At 44.1% G+C, this 18,918-nt stretch overlaps 2 protein-coding genes across 3 annotated transcripts in view; both read left to right on the top strand.

Annotated features, from left to right (window-relative positions):
- Nucleotides 1-10,879, top strand: part of ssp6 (short spindle 6) — a 31,129-nt gene extending 20,250 nt beyond the window's left edge. Inside the window, exons 5-6 of one of the 2 annotated variants that reach the window (XM_065443484.2) lie at nucleotides 1,567-1,868; nucleotides 7,179-10,879. In XM_065443484.2, coding sequence (XP_065299556.1) covers nucleotides 1,567-1,868; nucleotides 7,179-7,569 — 693 coding nt within the window. In that variant the 3' untranslated portion in view covers nucleotides 7,570-10,879. Of the gene's footprint in view, nucleotides 1-1,566; nucleotides 1,869-4,368; nucleotides 4,667-7,178 lie in introns of those variants that run through there. The other variant, XM_065443485.2, reaches the window with a different exon arrangement.
- A 5,527-nt stretch (nucleotides 10,880-16,406) lies between these two features.
- LOC135911272 (4-hydroxy-2-oxoglutarate aldolase, mitochondrial-like) lies at nucleotides 16,407-18,425 on the top strand. Its single transcript, XM_065443470.2, has one exon. The coding sequence runs from the start codon at nucleotides 17,353-17,355 to the stop codon at nucleotides 18,346-18,348; it is 996 nt and encodes a 331-aa protein (XP_065299542.2). The 5' UTR covers nucleotides 16,407-17,352; the 3' UTR covers nucleotides 18,349-18,425.
- The last annotated feature ends 493 nt before the right edge of the window (nucleotides 18,426-18,918 follow it).

Raw genomic sequence — 18,918 nt, 5'->3', positions numbered from 1 at the left:
TGAGCTTTGCGTTAATGCAGGCAATTCAAGCAGACATAAAGCTTTGCTAATACATTTCGTTTGGGAATATCACATTGCATTTACCTTGAGGCTTCACTTGAACTTTCTTATTTTGGTCAATTAATGTAGTTTGAATTGGATCCTATTAGCTTGCTCTAACATTAGTCTATTACAGGTTAAATACATGACTAGATTAACAGATTGGGATGCTTGCTTTAATTTCCAGTGAAGGAATCATAACATCTGTGCCAGTTTCATAGGTTTTTGGGGATCTGGGGTTTTCAGTCTGCCTTTAAGATAATATGCTGAAGCAGTTAGAAGCACATGCATGCCAACGAGATTGGCCGATAGTTCCGATAGCTTCCTACTTTACACTTGCCACTGTTAATACAAAATTGCCGTGGTCTGCTTTGTCATTAATGAAACAGATTTACTCCTAACAGTGTATTTCATGTTTCCCGTGGGGCTACATGACCGCACTGTGTACTGCAGCATATTGATTTAAGCTTAAGATTCATCGTACACTGACAGCATGAGCTGCAGGACGAGAAAGTAGATGACCGCCATGTATGTTATAACGCTATGATGCTACGTTCACAGGTGACTGCTGCTCCTAAAAAATTTTTGGTGTCAATGTAATATTCAGAGAGGACTTCTGTACATAATTACAGCACATGCACTCCGATGGGCAAACAAGACTAGTGCTAAGATTGAAGTTCACAACACAAATGCCATTCCATGTTCAATAATCGCACACAGGTCATTTATCGCTTCCTTCAGGGGCAGACGTTGGTTTCGGTTGGTGCTTGCTGCTGCATTCTGCGAAGGCTAGGAGCAGGCACCACTTATGCACAGTGTAGAGCCATGTAACGCATCATTTCTTTAGAAGGTGACGCTAGGTACGGATAGTGCTAGGGTCTTGCTGCATTGATGTGACAACTTTGCTGCAGTCGGAATTTTCAATACTGCATATGCAACGAGGATAGCTATATGGGTTTGTTGATAGATCATCTTGTAATTTGTTGTAGCACAGGCAGAATGCAATGAACATAGAAGGTATGCGAGGCAACACGCAGCACTGAACAACCAGCTGTGGACTTGCGCCATGTCTCCTCGCACTGAACTTCAGGAACTGCTGTTGCACACTCCAAAGCAAATTTAAACTTCAAAGTATTTTTAAATTACAAAACATGCATATTATTTGCTCTTCTTAAAGACAGGTTGATAATATCATAACACGCACGTCTCCTTCATTGCGTATGAAAAATTATGCGGCATGTGGCACAAAACCTTGCAGCAAGCAACCCTGGGTGTCGCACCAGCTGCATTGTTGAAATTGCAATTGTGTGAAATGAGCCCTCTGAAAATCACATTGCGATGCGTGCCACCGCACTGATCTTTTTCTGCTCCAGCCGCAGCATGTGAAACAGGCTTTACCTCCATTGTTACAATAGGCAGCCCTGTGTAAGCCGCTTGTTTCCTTCTAGCAACAATGCCAGTAAAAATGAATGTGGACGTTCATTGTGATGATGTGATTATTGCTAAGTGTTCTTGCACATTTTGCAGAGAGTCCTCCAGGATAAACTCACGGAGCTGAAAGGACTCTGCGAAAAAGAGCAGCGGCTGCTGGACAGCTGGCGTGAGAGGGGCATTCATGTGCCGGCAGTTGCGACCTGCAATGGCACGCAGCAGCCAAGAGACACCAGTGGTCAACCTGCACCTCATTCATCTTGGCAGCATGAAGACGATGCTCTTACATCAGCCACCCGCATTTTGTCTTCATCTCTATGGAACAGACACAGCTTCAAGATCTCTTCCATGCGCTCTGACCGCAGTTTCAATCAGCTGGCTCCCGCTGCTACAGAAGGGTAAGCACAATGGTGTCGCTGACTTCTTGCTCGTAGGGGTTCTACCGACTTGGCAGTCAAGCCATGCTAGAGTGATGCATTTCGACCTTTGAAATTTCTTGGCATGTGTTTTTAATGTTCTCATTTATCATGAGCTCCATGTAATAGTATGAAGTCCATTGCAATCACTAGGTTATGGCTCTAGCTTGGTGTTTATTTTTCCCTGCACTGTTTTATTCGTGAGGGTCCCTGGTTGCCTCGAGCGTACTACATGGTGTCTATCTAGGCTAAATTTTGAAAACAAGTGTTCTACGTTGTCCCGTTTTGCGACAAGCTTCAACGAAATTTCTGCACTTTACCCAGGATATGCTTAATTATGACTTATGACCATGTGCATTCTGTGCCGATTCATCTTCCCAATTGACTACTGCGGTTGCAGCAGCCTAATTGTCGATAACATCTCTGCTGTTCATGCTCTTCCATATTCCTTGCACAGCACTACTATTAAGCCTTGTTCATTGGGGATTCATACGAACAGAAAAAAAAAGTTGAAGCTACAGTAAAACCTCGGTAATACAGTCAATGATCGATTTTCCAGGCGGCTGATTTTTTGGACATGTCCGATAATTTGGATGGCTTCGCAGCACCACCACAGAGTCAATGTATAAGAACGTCTAAAATGTCTGACTCGAGAGCCCTTCACCGTCTGACTTTCCGGGCATTTTGACATGGTCGCAGGTCCAAAATGGCATTAATCAAAGCCACCACCGCCACCATATTGATTATCTCGCCCCCTCGAACCGGTGCTCTCACACGCAAATCCGCTGGCAGTTGTAGCCACTACTGTGGCAACCCTAGGCCTAGCTGCTTCGACGTTCACTATTAAGCTTCTTGACATTCAGTGCTGTGTTTTTGTTGAAAGAATTAGCCACTTTCGGCAATGGCGTCGACTCCACCTTTGTAATCCTCGGGACTGGCTTCAAAGCTCGGAATGCACAGTGCGTTGCTTGATACCGGTTCCCCAAAACTCAGCTTCGTCTCAATGTGGAAATGTTACGCGGTGAAGCATACGCATAGTATTGCGGTGAAGCTTGGCAAGTGTAGGAAGGGCAATTGTCACGGGGCACGGTATGTATTTCTTAATTTTACAAACGTGCACGCGCCGTCTCCTGACGCACTACGAGCACCAATATGCCTAATAAGTGCAATGGCACACTTTCAGAGCTTTTTCTGAAGTGCCTGTGGTGATTTGAGCCTCTAATGGCACTAAAAAACTGGCATTAATTTTTTCCGGACTGCCTGTTTTTCTGACGTCTTCGCGGCCCATAGGGTATCCGAAACACCTGACGTTGACTGTGCGTATTCACTTGACCTGTTGAGGGTCGATTTTTTTCGCCATATGTGACCGCCCAGAGTCGTTTCTTTTGCAGATTCCAATTCTTCTTAGGGACTTGTTTTTTTTTTAAATCAACCATAATTTTTCTAGGGTGACTGTAAAGGGAGAAAAAAATATTTTGCATTCGTATATATGTACTCTTCATTCATAAATAACAACAATTAAAAATGAGATAAACTTATAAGAATGAAAAATTTGATGCATTGTTATACAATAGTTCAAGGCTTTTGAAAATGCGCACATGAGAATATTTCGCAAGACTCAAATGTTCCTGCTCTTACACTAATATTTACGTCTATAGCGTAATCGAACTGCGTAGGTGAGCGCACTGAAAAGTTGTGTGCTTGTCAAAAAAGCAAGACGTATTACCAACTTCTGCTAATAATCTTATAGCCAACCAGAGGCAATTAGTTTTCACGAGTCTTCAAAAAAAGAAAGGCATGCATGGTGGCATCTTTCCTATGCGCATCCCTGTGAGCACCAAATGAGCAAGAAACAGGCAGTCGCCCTTTGAGCAATTAGTAATGAGATAGCTATCAGTTTTACAAGCTCAAGAATCCAAAACCACCCGTGGAACAAAATCCAAACTGCTGCCAGCCCATGTGTGCGTTGATGCGCGAGCAGTAGTATATAGACATGCCGGAGCAAACTAGCTCTAAAACAAACTGCAACGAAAACCGAGAGAAGGGGCACGAGAAAAAAATTTCCTGTATTCCCACATAGTGGTAGCACATGCCAGGAAATAAAAGGTTGGGAAATTGGAACGCTTTTTACACGTACAGACAGCACCGTAAATATACAACATCGACCATTTTGGACTTGTTCTCAGCGCCATTTATTTACGTCATTGACCCTGGAAGGGTTAAAGTCATCTATTCCTAGCATGCAGGCATAATACAGCGCTTTTTGCTGCACAATATCACCTCTAAGGGTGATTTTCTTGGGCCACGTCTCCATGAACTAGGTGTAAATGGCCTTGAGCACAGGCTGAGTCACTTTTTGGACTTTGCTGACATCCCATGAAGCTAGCGTTTTGGCTATAGCATCCTTGCTCTTCAGTGCTGTGGAAAGGTAACTCACCGGAATTTCAAATTTTTTCGCAATGACTGATTTTTTTCTTTCTAGCTTCAACCTGGATGATGACTCAAGCCTTTTAGCGGCAAAAACTTGCGTTTCTTTGTCAACTTCGACATGCTTCAGCTGACGATCCAACAGCTTCGCGAGACAAGGACCAAACGGCGTGCAATTGTTCCTTGTCAAGCGTGCGTCGCCTAAACGCTTTGTCGCACCCTACCAGGATTTGACCTTGCAACCGCTACTTCACATAGTAATTGGTGTTGTACACAGGAGCCATTTTCATGAAACTTTGTAGAAAATGAATACTTAGATATACTATAAAAATAAAGTTATTGTGCGTATGTTATTTGTACGTGCACCATTTTTCTAACCAACATGACCCAAAATGTTCCCTTAGAGCTCAGATGCTCCTCCATAAGAGCGTGTTGCATCGTCATCACCAGTGCGGCATGGCGGCTTTCTGTTTTGTTTAGGTTGCATCATGGCCCGAGCAGCTCCAGTTTGTGTGTTTTTTTATATGCTATCAAAGTCGATTGTTTGTCAAGGCATGAAAAAACAGTTTTAGGGGTTTTGATGAGCTACAGCTCACATTTCTCACATCTGCTTTGTGAAAACTTCATTGAAGTGAAAATGTGTCTGCGAACCAGTTCATTTTGGAGGGAATTTCAATGCGTTATGTTTTATGGGACATTAACAAGGAATGAAAAGATCTTCGTTGTGGCAAAAATTTCGTGGAAGTGGACTTCAATGTGCCGAGGTTCAGCTATACGCCCTGTAGGAAAGGGAGTGAAATTGTTTAATTGTATAGTGCTTGCAGGAGTTCGTGACAGATGACATTGTCACATTGTACATCCACAAAGATGAAAAACGTAAAGTTAAAAACATATCGCCAGGCGGCTCATGACTGTAGACCAGAACGGCCATTCTCTGATGGCTTGCTGTTCCCATCAACACACTGCAGGATCAATGGACTTATGACAACGAGATTCAAAGCAACAGGAGTAGTGAAAGGAGGTTAAAAAGAATGGAGGTAAAAAAAAGGTGTGTAATTGCTGTGGAGGCTGATGCAAGCATTTCTTGCTAGTACATCTGTTTCCAGGCCAAGTTGTGTGTTGCCACTTTTATTCTCTCTCTGCCTTTTGCCATGAGCATATGTGCATGCTTCTCTAAAAATTTTCATCATAGCGACTTGTTTGTGCTGTCACACAGAGGTGAAAACATTGCACTCTGTGCAGATGGAACTTCTGTAGGAAACGTACGACTTAAAGTTCCTTGTGCCGAAATACTTTTCGGGAGAAAGCACAGTTGTTGGAAGCAGAAATAAAGCTTTGCAGGCCTGAAAAAAAAAAAAAATCCAGCAGCCTTGTGGAACCTTACAGATTCACAGCTTAATTTCCAGTCAAGCTGTTTCCTTGGTATGATTACAACAAGATTTTCAGTTGCCTGTAAATAAATAACCTGCTTTAAAATGTTGCCCATATATAACTGATCCACACGAAACATTTGGCCACATATAACACCTTTGAGCAAGCACTTAAGTAATTTTTACAAATGCAGTAATTCATCCATACACATTTTACTTTTGCCAGAACATTGGCTGATGGGTCCACGCATCCCCCCTTTTTCTTTTTCGCTAAATTTGATCTCGGTTGCATTCACAGTTCTACCAGAACAGCGGGATAAATTCAAGTTGTTCGCAAAACACAACTGCAGCGCTCGGGAATGCTTATGCACGTAATTTACTTCTAATGCTGTAATTAGTCTACACATTTTGAACCTTGCTTACACATTTCCTCTGGCCTGCTTCTAACTTATTTAATCTAAACAAGGTAATCTGTTGAGTCCACAGAGGACAGCAGGAAGTCTACTACGAACTTCGTATAATGCTTAAAATAGAAAACAAGGGTTCAGTAGTTAGTTGCAACATTTCCAATAAGTGCCAAGAACTCTATAAACTTTTGCCACACAGTGCACTTAACATGACTCCCATTGCGACAAAATACAAACTTTATGTAACGTAACGTTATATCCGGACATTGGCAAGCATAGCTAAATACGCCTGTATGACAATTTCACACACTTGATGCAGAATATTTTTGCAATAGCTGTGGTTGATCCACACGCATTTAATTTCACACAGTCTTTCACTAGCATTGCCCTAATTTTCACTAAGTTTGATATCGGTGGCATTTGTTGTTCTACTAGGGCTATACCGGCGATGCGGATACTGGCGATATGATACTGTGGAATGCTTGACTAAGTAAACTCCTATAAAGGCTGTAATTAACCTACACATTAAACATTTAACATTTGTAACCTGCAACATGTTTCCTTCAACTAAATCTGAACACTGTGCTTCGCATATTTCACCGAGGAGCCTGAGAAAAAGCAACTATACGTGCCTCAGATAAAGCGTAAAAATTGGGTGAAGACCAGTATTCAGTAACTATTTTGAAAGCACATTTAAGGCACACTATTCAAGCTTTCATTTGATAGACGATAGACAAAACTTTCACCGTCTATAGTTCAGAATTCCAAAAGCTACCAAGAATTTCCGAGTGATAGAGAGAGAGAGAGAGAGAGTGATAGAAAAGTGTGCCATTTGCCATAAGATGTCTATATCTTGCAAAAACATCTGTAAACACCTCTTTCTAAGTACCCTCGTCTGCTGTCATTATTACTTCCATATAGTAAAAAAAAAATGTTATGATGTTTTTCCAGTGTTTCGAATATTTTCGAGAAAAAAAACTGTTTTTTTCTCTTTTTCATTGTTTCATGGCTTCAAAATTCCCAGAAATTTTTCATCACTTTACATGGATGCAATGGTGATGGCATACATTTCATTACGGCTCTTGCAGGGCAAGTTCAGCAACTTCTACAACGCACGCATCGCCTGTCTCGCAGCAGAAGCAGTTTGCGACGCTCCCCAAGGCCTCTTCGGCTGCTGCTCGCCGGCAGGCATCGCGTAGTCTTCCGGCCAGCACGGTCCCCACGCCCAAGGGGTCATGGGATGGGCTCGAATCGCGTTGCAGCACCGATTTCTCACGCTGCACGGGCCTGTCGGAAAGCACGGATTTCTCCGAAGCCGGTAGTGTCGAGTCACGTCTTTCACCTTCCCACCTCTCGGATCATGAGGAGAAAATTCCTCTCTCCGGTCCACCTCTGCCTCCCACGTCCACCTCAGCCAGTGCTAATTCAGTGCCACCCAGAGCAGATGGCTTAGATCGTGATGAAGTAACGAGGCTGTGAATTTAATTCTCCATACTTTAATTTGACTAAAACTGCTGCTGTCTTGTGCAGTGTTTTGACAGCAGTAGAGTCATTTCAGCAGGGCTGTGGTGTTCCAGCCTCTGCAGCAATTGTTTTAGCATTCATTTTTCCTGCAGTTTTATTCTCTGTTTCGAATCAATGATGATGAATTTGTACTGCACCTTGGCTTCTATATATAGCGGCTCATAACGTAAGATGTCATGAGAATGCTGAGCGTGCAAAGACACTGTAACACTGTATGTCAGTCAGAATTGGAGATGGCTGGTTATGCTGTGGATGTGACCACATTTTTAGTCTTTTCACATGTACTCGCTAATATGTTATCAGTCCAACCACTGGTACTTACCTAATCATTGTTTATTTATTAGCTTTATGGGAGATCATTGTGATAAATAGAAACTGCATTGAAACTGGGTACTGGTCCCAAGTCCTTTCAGTAGGTGCTTAATCAAGTTGCAGTTGCAATATCAAAACTTAAGGCTTAACCTTGATGACATTGCAAAGTTTGATCCTTTAGTCTCTCCAGTAATATTAAATCAAACACGAAGAAGTTTTTTTTTTTAGAACACAGGGAATGTTTAGAACTTTCAACCATACTTTTTCTAGTTCAGCCTAGTCTGGTAACATGCTTATATATTTTGTACATTTATATATCCTTTTCTTTCTGTCCAACAGACCTATTGAATATGAACAAAATAGTGTGTGCTGTATGAATTTTGACCACAAACTTAATTAATGTAATGACTTTGCACCCATACAACAAAGTGCAGTCTCTTTTATGCCTCTCTTATAGTGTACTTCAGTGCACTATCTGTACATAGTTTAAAGTTGCCAACATATTCCAGTAGCTTGTTGATATTAAAGTATACCACTATATATAGCATGACTGATGCCACTTCCATTTATTCATTTTATGCTCCATTGTGGAGATAGATGACTACATTGTTCACATTTAACCATGCAGTTGTCTGTGAATTTTTTCTTATAATGAACAGTGCAAGGTAATTTTTGAAAAATACAAACTCTCATACTAGGCACCAAGATCTCAAATGAACACAAAAATCAAATGTGTGATGTTGTCGTGTATGTTTGTTTACCCTTATTGCATAAATATGCCGATCTCTTATCAGTACTACTCACTGGCATCACTGCACCTTGCAGAGTATTTACAGTTTTAGAAGCAATCATTCTTGAATTTTCTTCATCCTGCATACTTCAGTGCTTATCGAGTAAAAGCTTCCTTTCTTTTTCTTGCTTCTGAAGCAGCTCTGCTGCTCTTTTATAATGATATGATTGCTGTTTGCCTGCTTTGTCCTTAACTTCTTCTATGTTTTCTCACGAGTACTGATCAGCACTTGACGACGCTGCTTGTTTTTGTTTCAGTTTTAGTCAGAATGACACTTATTGTGGTTGTTTGCTCACATTATCAATGCATTGCCAGCTCCAAGTCACAGTGTGTGTTATTTTACCACCTACCTTGAGTCATGCTTTGCAAGGAATTGTTGAGTTTATTGAATGCCACTATATACTGCAAGATTTACATCTACAAACAATTGTGATGTCACAGAAATTGCAATGATCTAGTTGCCATGTGCTAGCGGTTAGAGTTCAGCATGTAAATGGCACGTCTTTCAGTGAAAGTTTGTTGGCACCTCGCCATATTATGCACATCACTTCTGCACTGTTTGGATTAAACCAGTGCTAGTGTGTTGATGGAAATGGGGTTGGCAGTTCACTGCCAGAGTGGCATTAATTCTTTGCATTCAGCTTGTTTTTAAGCATGCACAACCTTTTCTTTCACCTGGTGCTAGCTGGTAAAAGAAGCCCCACACAGTCGTGTTTGGTGGCACTATGGCCAACTTGGCAGCATGTCATTCATTGGAGCATTCTTAAGCTCTGCTAGCTTGTCATCAATCTCGCACCATTACGTTTGTCATGTTTTGTTTATCAAATCTCATCACATTACAGTGCACTTTGATTAAATGCACTCTGCGCACAACTTGGGTGTTCAGTTTCTGAACATTTTCTTAACATTAACCTAATTTTTACTTCAAGGTAGCTGCTCCCATGTTAGTTGGATATTGCAAGATTTGCAACAGTTACTCTTGTCACGAATCAAAATGTGTGAACTTGGTGACTTTTTTGCTTAGTTCATATTGTACTTTGGCTAGTGTCTCTCATGAAATTGGATAATGTGCACGTCCCTGCAATGTCATCAGAGTTCTGTGTTGCGCCCAGCTCTTTTTTTCTATAAGAGTGGTGAATGTATGCTTGCTAGAGAGATTAACGTGTGCTTAGGTTTTTATCATTTTCTCCCATGTGATATGAAACGTATACATATCTATTTACATTTGAGTTCATATTTATATTAGGATTTTTTAAAGTAGCTTATTTTGTGTATCATCTTGTCACGTCCTATTGGCCACAGTTTTCTGCATGATCTTGTTTGTACTGTGTTGTGACAAGCTGGTGTGGTTTTCCTGGGATTGTCCTGGGCCAGTGCAAGTTAAGATGATTCCTGTTCAATCTACTTGCTTCATTATTTGTACTTTCACGCATTCGATTTACTGCTTGATACTTAATTTTCATGGCTCTGTATACTACTGCTAAAGCGTATTGTTAGTCTTTTTTTTGTTTTCTACATTTTTTTTCTCGCATTTGTATGTGCAAAAAGTATCTAGTCTTGCATTGCCATTAATGTTTTGCTTCTAAAGCTAGAAGCATTCTTGGCTGTTGTTACATTAATATTACCTTAATGTAATGCTGTGTCCAAAAGTTTGAACTGGTGTGGGTTCTGTGCAAAACCTAAATTTCTATGCATTTTGTACCTGCAGCTCGGTAAAGCACTTCCCATGCTGCGCACCTGGGCTACAGAAATTCGCAGCTCTTGGCAAGATCCCACACTCCGTAAACTTTTGATTTCAGTAGCACATGACAACAGACAGAACAGCTGTTTATCGGTGCTATTTTCTTCAATACCCATTCCAAAGACGGAATGTTAAAGCTGGTCTGAGGTTGTTGGAGATAGTATCTCACTCAAAGCAAATGCAAAGAGGGAAACAAGGAAATGGCCCCATGTGATGCAAGTGCTTGTTTCATTACTGGCATTCAGAACCCAAGTAGGACACCGTGGCTGCTTATTGCCGCTGTCTTTGATGTTGAAGTCTGGATGTGTTATCTCTGATGGAAATAAGGTCACAGATAAGGTATAGTACTTGCAATGTGTACTGATGCTGAGCACATTTTTTTAGTTTTGTTAATACCTATTAATAAACAATACTGGAAACGAGTGGCTGTTTCTTTTCCTTGACTTGACTAATGTTGCTTATTGTGTGTAAATGTTATTTAATTTGCTTTTTTTCTGTGGGAAAAATATTTTTTGCCAACAAGCGTTCTGTTCAGCCAATGAATTGCCATTCTGTTGAACATTCTGCTGGAGTGCAGAAGGGCATGTAGAAATGCCAGTGGGAACAGTGAGCAGTGTGTAGAAGGCAGAAATAAATACTTGTACGAGACAATTACAAATCCAAACAGACAATGTTGATTTAATGCAGCTGACTTTAGGGCCTCTATGCAAGACAAAAACTAGGTGCTTAAAGGGGCCCTGAACCACGTTTTATCGATGTGGAGAAAGGCATATGGAGTGCAAAATCGGCTGTTTCGGAAATACTTTGCCACAAAAAGTACTTAAATGTGTTCAGCTAAAGTGGAGTTACTGGCAGTCAAACACGGCTTCCACTGTGCTCCCGTTCCTTCAATGCCTTGCACTGCGAAGGCTACGGCACAGTGGGGCGCGCCCATAAGGCTCCGCCTTGCAAATGTCACCGTGGCGAGCAGTTAAAATCTCATTTTGGATGTTAACGTAGATGCCACAACTTCCTCCTTTGGTGCCTACGACACGCTAAACATAGGCCAAACGCAGTTGTCCTCAGCGAGCCGCAGTGCACTTAGCCAGTGGACTCGTGGTGGCACGCTGCAGCGGCTGCGGTATCTACGCCAGGTAGCCAACTGCAGCTAGATGTCAGTTATTGGCCAATAGCAGCCGTCTAAGGGAATGACAAAATAGTGCGTCCGATGATGAAATAGTGCATATAGAAGAGAGTGAGGACAGAGCCTTCTGTTGAAAGTGTTTGAGAGAAAGGTGACTCCGTGATATGCTTGCGAGCTCCATGCACCGTGTATGAAAGCAAAACTTGGCCAAGATATTCACAGCAGCATATGCTTCCCGTGGACTATGCTATTTCACCAAGCCTGAGGGGTGGTTCAGGGCCACTTTAACAGTGTAGCTATCCTTTCCTATAAAATGAAATGGTTCAAATCTTGTTATGGCTACACTTGTTCAATCTACAGCCAAGCTTGCTCTGCTCAGAAGTACCAGGAGTATTTGAGTACTGTAAGAAAGCTATGGAATCCAACTTTTACAAGCAATGCAATCATTTCAAGGTGACTGCCACATGCTCGGGTGTCCTATTCACGTACGCTATACCGGAATTTAACAAAAAAAAACAGTTATGCATGTGCACTATACCCCATTGTAAGCTATGTGAAGCAAAGCTTTCATGGAGCAGTTAAATTTTTTTGAGACTGTATGTTATGCATACCAGCATCTTTATTGTCATCCTGTACAATGTGTAATGCCATCAAATGCTTGCATTTGTACACACAGGTCACAATTTTAATGTTGTCCGAAGTTTGTTTATGCTCTACACCATTCACATCATTATCATCAGCCTGGCTACGCCCAGTGCAGGGCAAAGGCCTCTCACCCATACTTCTCCAACTACCCCGGTCATGTGCTAATCGTGGCCATGTTGTCACTGCAAAGTTCTGCACCATTCATGCAAACTGCACCATTCACAAGCTATTCTGAAATGCAAGCAGCAGTCCATGCACATTCTAGTGCTGATCACAATGTTGCTGGTTCAATTTCCTGCCACAGCAGCCACATTACACTGGAAATAGGGTGAGAAAATGTCATTGTACTCTTTTTTGCCCGTGTACAGTGGAACGTTGCACATACATTCTGATAAAAAAAAAACGAGAAAAAATGTACTAACCGGGGAAGCGTACGATCTGAAGTGACAAAAAAATTTGGCATACTCAACCGTAGTGGACAGTACGCAATGTGAAGTGTTGCGCTAATCGTCGCAGCACGAGACGCGCGTTGTGCTTTTTCCGCTTTGGCAAGCTTTACGCTTGCGCTAATCGAATTCGGCCTGGGTCAGCAGTTTCTTCGAGCGAGGCAATTTGGCGGGATGTTTTGACGTGCCCACTGGGCGCGAATCGTTGCGGCAAGAGACGGCGACTTGCGTCGAGCTGGTGGGGCTTGGGCCGTGGGCTTGGGCGACCCGAGACGCACGTTGCCGTTTCCCTATTGTGTCGCGACGGGAAACCGAAACGAAATCGAGCTGGTGGGTGACGCCGGCCTACGGTGCCGCCACAGCGAAACGTGACTCGCTTCGAGCCGCCTGCAGCACGGAATGGCGGCGCGTTTGCGTTATCGCTTATTAATGAAAAGCGTGCAGTACGCAGCAGTATGCTCGAGTCGGCACTGAGCCCCACGCGCTGTGAAACGTAGGTAAAGATGCTGGCCGCCATAGTTCTGAATGCGGCGTGCGACGACCCGGGAGGAGATTTGCTGGTGCTGGAATAGAAATGGTGCGCGCCTGCGTTCTCGCGTGAGACGGGCGAGCCCAAATTAGCTTGTCCGGTATTCGGGTAAATGCACGTGGATGAGGCGTTGGACGGAGGCGTAAACGAGAGCGTTCTGCACGGTGCAGCAAGCTGGTGGCGCAGAGCTCAAACAGACCAAACACAGTTAATATTGCCTTAATAAGGTGTATTCTACTTGGCTGCTGGTGTAAATTTTTGGCACTGGCGTAATTGTGTTGCCGCGAAAATTTGCACCCGCAGCAAAGTAAAATACACTTGGTTACTGCAAAATTAGCCGTGTTTGTGTGGTTGAGCTCGGCGCCACCAGGTGGCTGCACCGTGACGGACGCTCCTAAAGGACGCTCCCGTTTACGCTTCCGCCCCGTCCGCCTGCATTTACCCGAATACCGGACAAGCTAAACACCTCTCTAGTATTGCGGGGAAGCTGCTGCCGAAGGCGGCTACGTTTGTCGATCGCGGGCGCCTCGCGCCCCTTGTTTGCATGTGATCAAGCGGCAGGAAAGGTTATCATACGATCGAAGTTTGGCGATGTACTGAGCGTTGGTGCCGAATTATCGTGTATTTCTGGAACGTATGAGCCGGAAAAATGGTAATTGTATAGGGTAATTTTTTTATGTTCTCGGTCGCCATCGTTGATGCCGAGAAATCGCACGCAGTGGGGTCGTATCAACGAGGTTCTACTGTATCAGTGTAGCAAATTTGGCGGAGCAACCACAAGTGCTTGTTTTTGTCCATCCTTCTCTTCTGCACTGATATGCAGCCAATATGTATCACCAAACAGGAAATGGAAATATGATAGAGGAAGTTGCAAAGGTGATGCATATATAGGTAAGGCAATGCAGATACCCCTACTAATACATGACCGAAATCTGCCCGACAACACTCTAAAGGCTTCCCAATTGATTTTATTTATTTATTTATTTATTTATTTATTTATTTATTTATTTATTTATTTATTTATTACAATACCCTCAGGGCCAACAGGGGCGTTACAGAGAGGGTGGGTTAAAAAAAAGTACAAGCAAAAATCATAATGCAGATGCATGTTCAATTATATGTTTGGTGATGGCTGTATTGAAGGACGGCGTGTCTTCAATGCAGACAATAAGAGACGGAAGGTGGTCCCACTCTGCTCTAGTCTAGGGTAAGAAAAAAATTAAAAAGCACATTCGTTTTGCAGCTATATGGGATGGCGACTTCATGCGGATGATCAACACGAAATGACATATATGATGGGATTGAAGAGAAAATTCCTGTATTATTGTCTGGCTATGAAAGAAGATGCTCTGGAAAAGACTAAGGCGTGCAATTTTTCTACGAACTGCAAGATTAGTTAAACCAAGTTTTAGGTTTCATTAAAGATACACTAGCTGCGCGAGAATAATTCGAAAGGATGAAGCGAGCTGAACGATTCTGAACAGATTCTATACCCTCTATTGAAGCAAGTTGTACGGGGTTCCATATTAATGATGCATATTCTAGCTTAGGCCATATTAGTGTTTGCTACAAAAGTAACTTCAGATGGAATGGAGCCTGAAGGAAGTTTCTGCGCATGTAGCCAAGGGCGCGGTCCGAATTGTTAGCGACATAATCGATGTGCATGCGCCAGGATAGGTTGTTAGTAATGTTAACATTAAAGGGCCCCTGAAACGGTTCGGACAAATTTTGTAGGCGCGTAGGGTACAGCTTAAGTAGAACATTCGCACCACAATTTAAGTGAAGCGTTACGTATTAATGGAGCTGCAAGCGATTAGAATTTACCCTCCTCCCTAGCAATGCTTTTCCTCCTCAACTCGCTCGCCGAGCGAGCGGTGCTAAGCTCCGCCTTCACCGGTTCAGCATCACGATGCAACGTCACATCGTTCACTTCCGGTTGTTTAGGAGCACGCCCCCTCCCGCGCGAGACCTCTCCGCTAGCCGCTTGGCCGTCGACCGAGAGCTATCGAAGCAGCGTGCGTTGCGAGCATTCGGTCGTAGCGCCGAACGTGTCCGGTACTCCGCTAAAAACAGGCAAGCTGGTCATTTCGGCAAATGACTAGAGGAACTCAAGCTGATGAAGGAACTTCAGCGTAGACGTACGTGAGCAGCCTGATCGGTCTGCACGGTCCAGACACTTGCTGGCGCAGCGCTTAACCAGTCAAACAAAGCGCTAATATTGCTCTAACCAAGTGTAAAGCATTTTAAACATTTATAAATCAACGTGTTGATGATTACACTCCTGCGAAAAATACACACCAGCAGCAAAGAATACACTTCGTTGCTGCTACTGTGTATGGTTGAGCTCTGTGCCACCAGGTGGCTGCACCGTGCAGACCGTTCACATTTGCCCTTCTGCTCATCTCGTGGCTCATCCCGGCACAGTCAAGCGGCCAGACCCTGTCCCCTTGCGCTTGTGTTTGCCCTAATACTGGACTCGCGGTTTGCAGGTCGCTAGGTTTGCAGTCCACAAGGCAACAAAGTCGAATCATAGTGCTCGCGAAAAGACTGAGACCGACTCTGACCGCGGAGCTCTCGTCAAAATGGAGTACGTTGTAACACAAGCAGACGACGCTTGCTGTGTGCCGGAAGTGCTGAAGTGTACTAAAAAACTATTCTTGTGTATTCTCTTTAAGTTATTTTCTTTTTACAAAAACAAAGTAACTAACATTCCAACTATTACGAGCATCTTTTGTTCCCCATAAAGTTGGAAAAATTATCGACCACGCGCCCTGGTCAGCCAATCAGATAGCTCGCCCATGTGACGTAATATGGGTTATTTGCATCATATGGGTAGGGGCGGCTTAAAATTCCGCCGAGCAGTGCGCTGCGATCGGCAGCGATGTGTATTTTTAAAACCTTATAATAAATTACACGCTTTACGCAGAGCACTTAGATGCATCAATTAATGATCGGAAGAACCTACTCTAACGACTCAGTACGTTTGTAGAAAATCGCCAAAATCGTTTCAGGGTCCCTTTAATATGCTTATAAGATAGGACGCTCTCTAGTGAAACTCCGTTAATCTTGTAATCGAACGTCCTGGACGGATTAGATTGGCGTGAGATGGACATAACTTTACACTTAGACGGGTTAAGAACCACACACCATCACTCACACCAAAACGTTGTCAAGATCATACTGAAGGGCGCAACTATGGCTAGGGTCATTTATTGCACGAAAAAGAACACAGTCATCAGCAAGAAGCTTAAGGGAAGAATTAATTCCAATTGGAAGGTCAATAATATAAATAAGAAAGAGTAAAGGACCCAAAACAAAACCTTGAGAACACCATACGTTATGGTGCATGGTGATGATAACGAGTCGTTAGCTGATACACACTGAGAGCGGTCTTTTTTTCTTTGTGCCTTCAATAAATTTTCTCCCTTTCCTGCATGTTTCCATTTCCTTCGTGCTTTTATATGTTTAGTGTGCAGTGCTTCAATTGGTACTATGTATTTGTGCCGTTTCATTGTGGAATTGTGTTGTCTTTGAGCGAGTCGCTGCAGGGCAACAATTTTCGAAGATTTCTGCTGAGCAAGAGGTCTCGAGTTCAATTCGCAACCGCTGCCGCCGCGTTCCGATGGGACGAATGCAAAAACGCCAGATTACCGCGAACTTTGGGCTCAAGGACTTTCAGCTGGTCAAAAAATTATTTCTGACTAAGCGCCATTTTCTTGCTCACACTTAACTGCGCTGCTTGTTGTGTCGTGCCGCACATATATTGCTACACAAAACCGACTACACAGTCCAGCGTCACAAGTCGCCTTGTGGCCTATACTTTTACGGAGTCGCGGCAGTCGTCGACGGGAAATAAGTTCTCAAAGAAGCGTGCGTCAAAAGATAGGCTTATCTGGCACCATTTTACGCCACACGGTGCCAAATTACACTGATATTCATTACAGGAGGGGAGCCGAGCAAGGAGTTCATTCCTACTTCAGCGCCTCCTCTCGGACGCTATATCTAGTATCCAAGTCGTGAAGCGGTGTACATGGGGCCCTGAGGGGCACTAGTGATAGCCGGAGAAGCCACAAGTCGTGTCCCCTACTCGGCAAGTTTCTCACTGCGCGCACAAAACTTTAGTCGTGTAGTAGGTGCCCACCGTGCAGCACCATGCTCGCCAAATTTTCGCGCTCTGTGCATTTGTGTTTTGTTCGATCGCTTGACGGGTTTCGTGTCAACGCGCTGCGGCGAGCGTCTCACGGAAAGTGTCTCGACATCTCTGGCATTTACCCGCCGATTACGACTCCCTTCGATACCAGGTCGGGTCGCGTCTCATACGAGAAGCTCGAGCAGAACTTGAAGCGCTGGTCTTCAGTGCCGTTTCGCGGTCTTGTCGTGCACGGTTCTACTGGCGAGTGCGTACTCCTCACGGTCGACGAACGACTCGAGATCGTCCGCCGAGTGAAATCTTCGCTGCCCGACGACAAGCTCCTCATCGTGGGCGCGGGTCAGGAGTCTACGCAGGCGACGATCGAATTTGCGGCGCATTCCGCGAAGGCTGGCGCGTCTGCCGTGCTTGTCGTTACGCCCTGTTTCTACAAAGGACGCATGACAGCCGATGCCCTCGAGAAGCACTTCGCCCGGGTGGCCGACGAGAGTCCGGTGCCCGTGATTCTCTACAGCGTGCCCGGTAACACGGGTGTCGACCTGCCTGCCGACGTGGCGATACGTTTGTCGGCTCACCCGAACGTGATCGGCATGAAAGACAGCGGAGGAGAGATCGCCAAAATCGGCTACATAGTGCACAAAACCGGACAGTGCAACTTTCAAGTGTTGGCTGGCTCCGCTGGCTTCCTGCTGCCGTCGCTACAAGTCGGCGCTGTCGGCGGTGTGTGCGCTCTGGCCAACACACTCGGCGCCGAGGTCTGCCGCCTGCAGGAGTTGCACGAAAGGGGAGGCGGGACGGAGGCGCGTAACTTGCAGCACCGACTGATTGCGCCCAACACCGCCGTGACAAAGCGGTTCGGCATTGCGGGAGTGAAGACGTCCATGGAATGGTTTGGGTTCTACGGAGGCCCGGTTAGGTCGCCCCTTTTACCCCTAACCGAAGGCGAACGGTCTGAACTGAGGAATATATTCAGGGAAGAAGGATTTCTGAACCCGTAGACAGTGCGTGTTGCAGTGCGGAATGCGCCGGCTCGTGTGAAATGTCGCGAAGACTGCTATCGTTGTTACGTTGCAAGCATAAATATAAATTTGTCGATTTATATTCTGCGCTTGAGAAGAAATATGTGAAAATATTTTGGATAGATAAAACGGAACCAGCAGCCTTAATAAGGCATGAATGCATTTAATATATTATGTAAGTTGAGGTTTTACGTCCCAATGTCACCATAGGAATGGTGCCACCGCGACCCGTAATGGGGCTATATTTAAAGAAAGGCACAGGTACTGCGTAGTAGCTTGTGTCTTAAGGAGATGACATAATATAGACAGGGAAATGAGCATTTGGCTACTCTCCCGACACTGATAGCAATCATAGAGGTATTTCGCATATGACAATCTTGAGCTGGCAGGTTGAAACGGAGTGAAATTAAGGTAACAAAATAAGGACATAGTGTAATTAATCCGAAAACAGACAAAATATAGAGATCTGGTCACGTCGCCGGCTTTTATAAGTGTTCTAGATATAGTTACAAGACTATGCCAAGTGTAAAGTCAGTAGTAGGTTAGGTA

The sequence above is a fragment of the Dermacentor albipictus genome, chromosome 1 (assembly GCF_038994185.2).
Source record: "Dermacentor albipictus isolate Rhodes 1998 colony chromosome 1, USDA_Dalb.pri_finalv2, whole genome shotgun sequence".
NCBI lineage: Eukaryota > Metazoa > Arthropoda > Arachnida > Ixodida > Ixodidae > Dermacentor > Dermacentor albipictus.
The sequence above is the reverse complement of the archived record's forward strand: the minus strand, read 5'-3'. Positions and strand labels throughout refer to the sequence as shown.

Coding starts and splice junctions, on each gene's coding strand:
- LOC135911272 (XM_065443470.2), top strand. CDS start 17,353: ATGCTCGCCAAATTTTCGCGCTCTGTGCATTTGTGTTTTGTTCGATCG.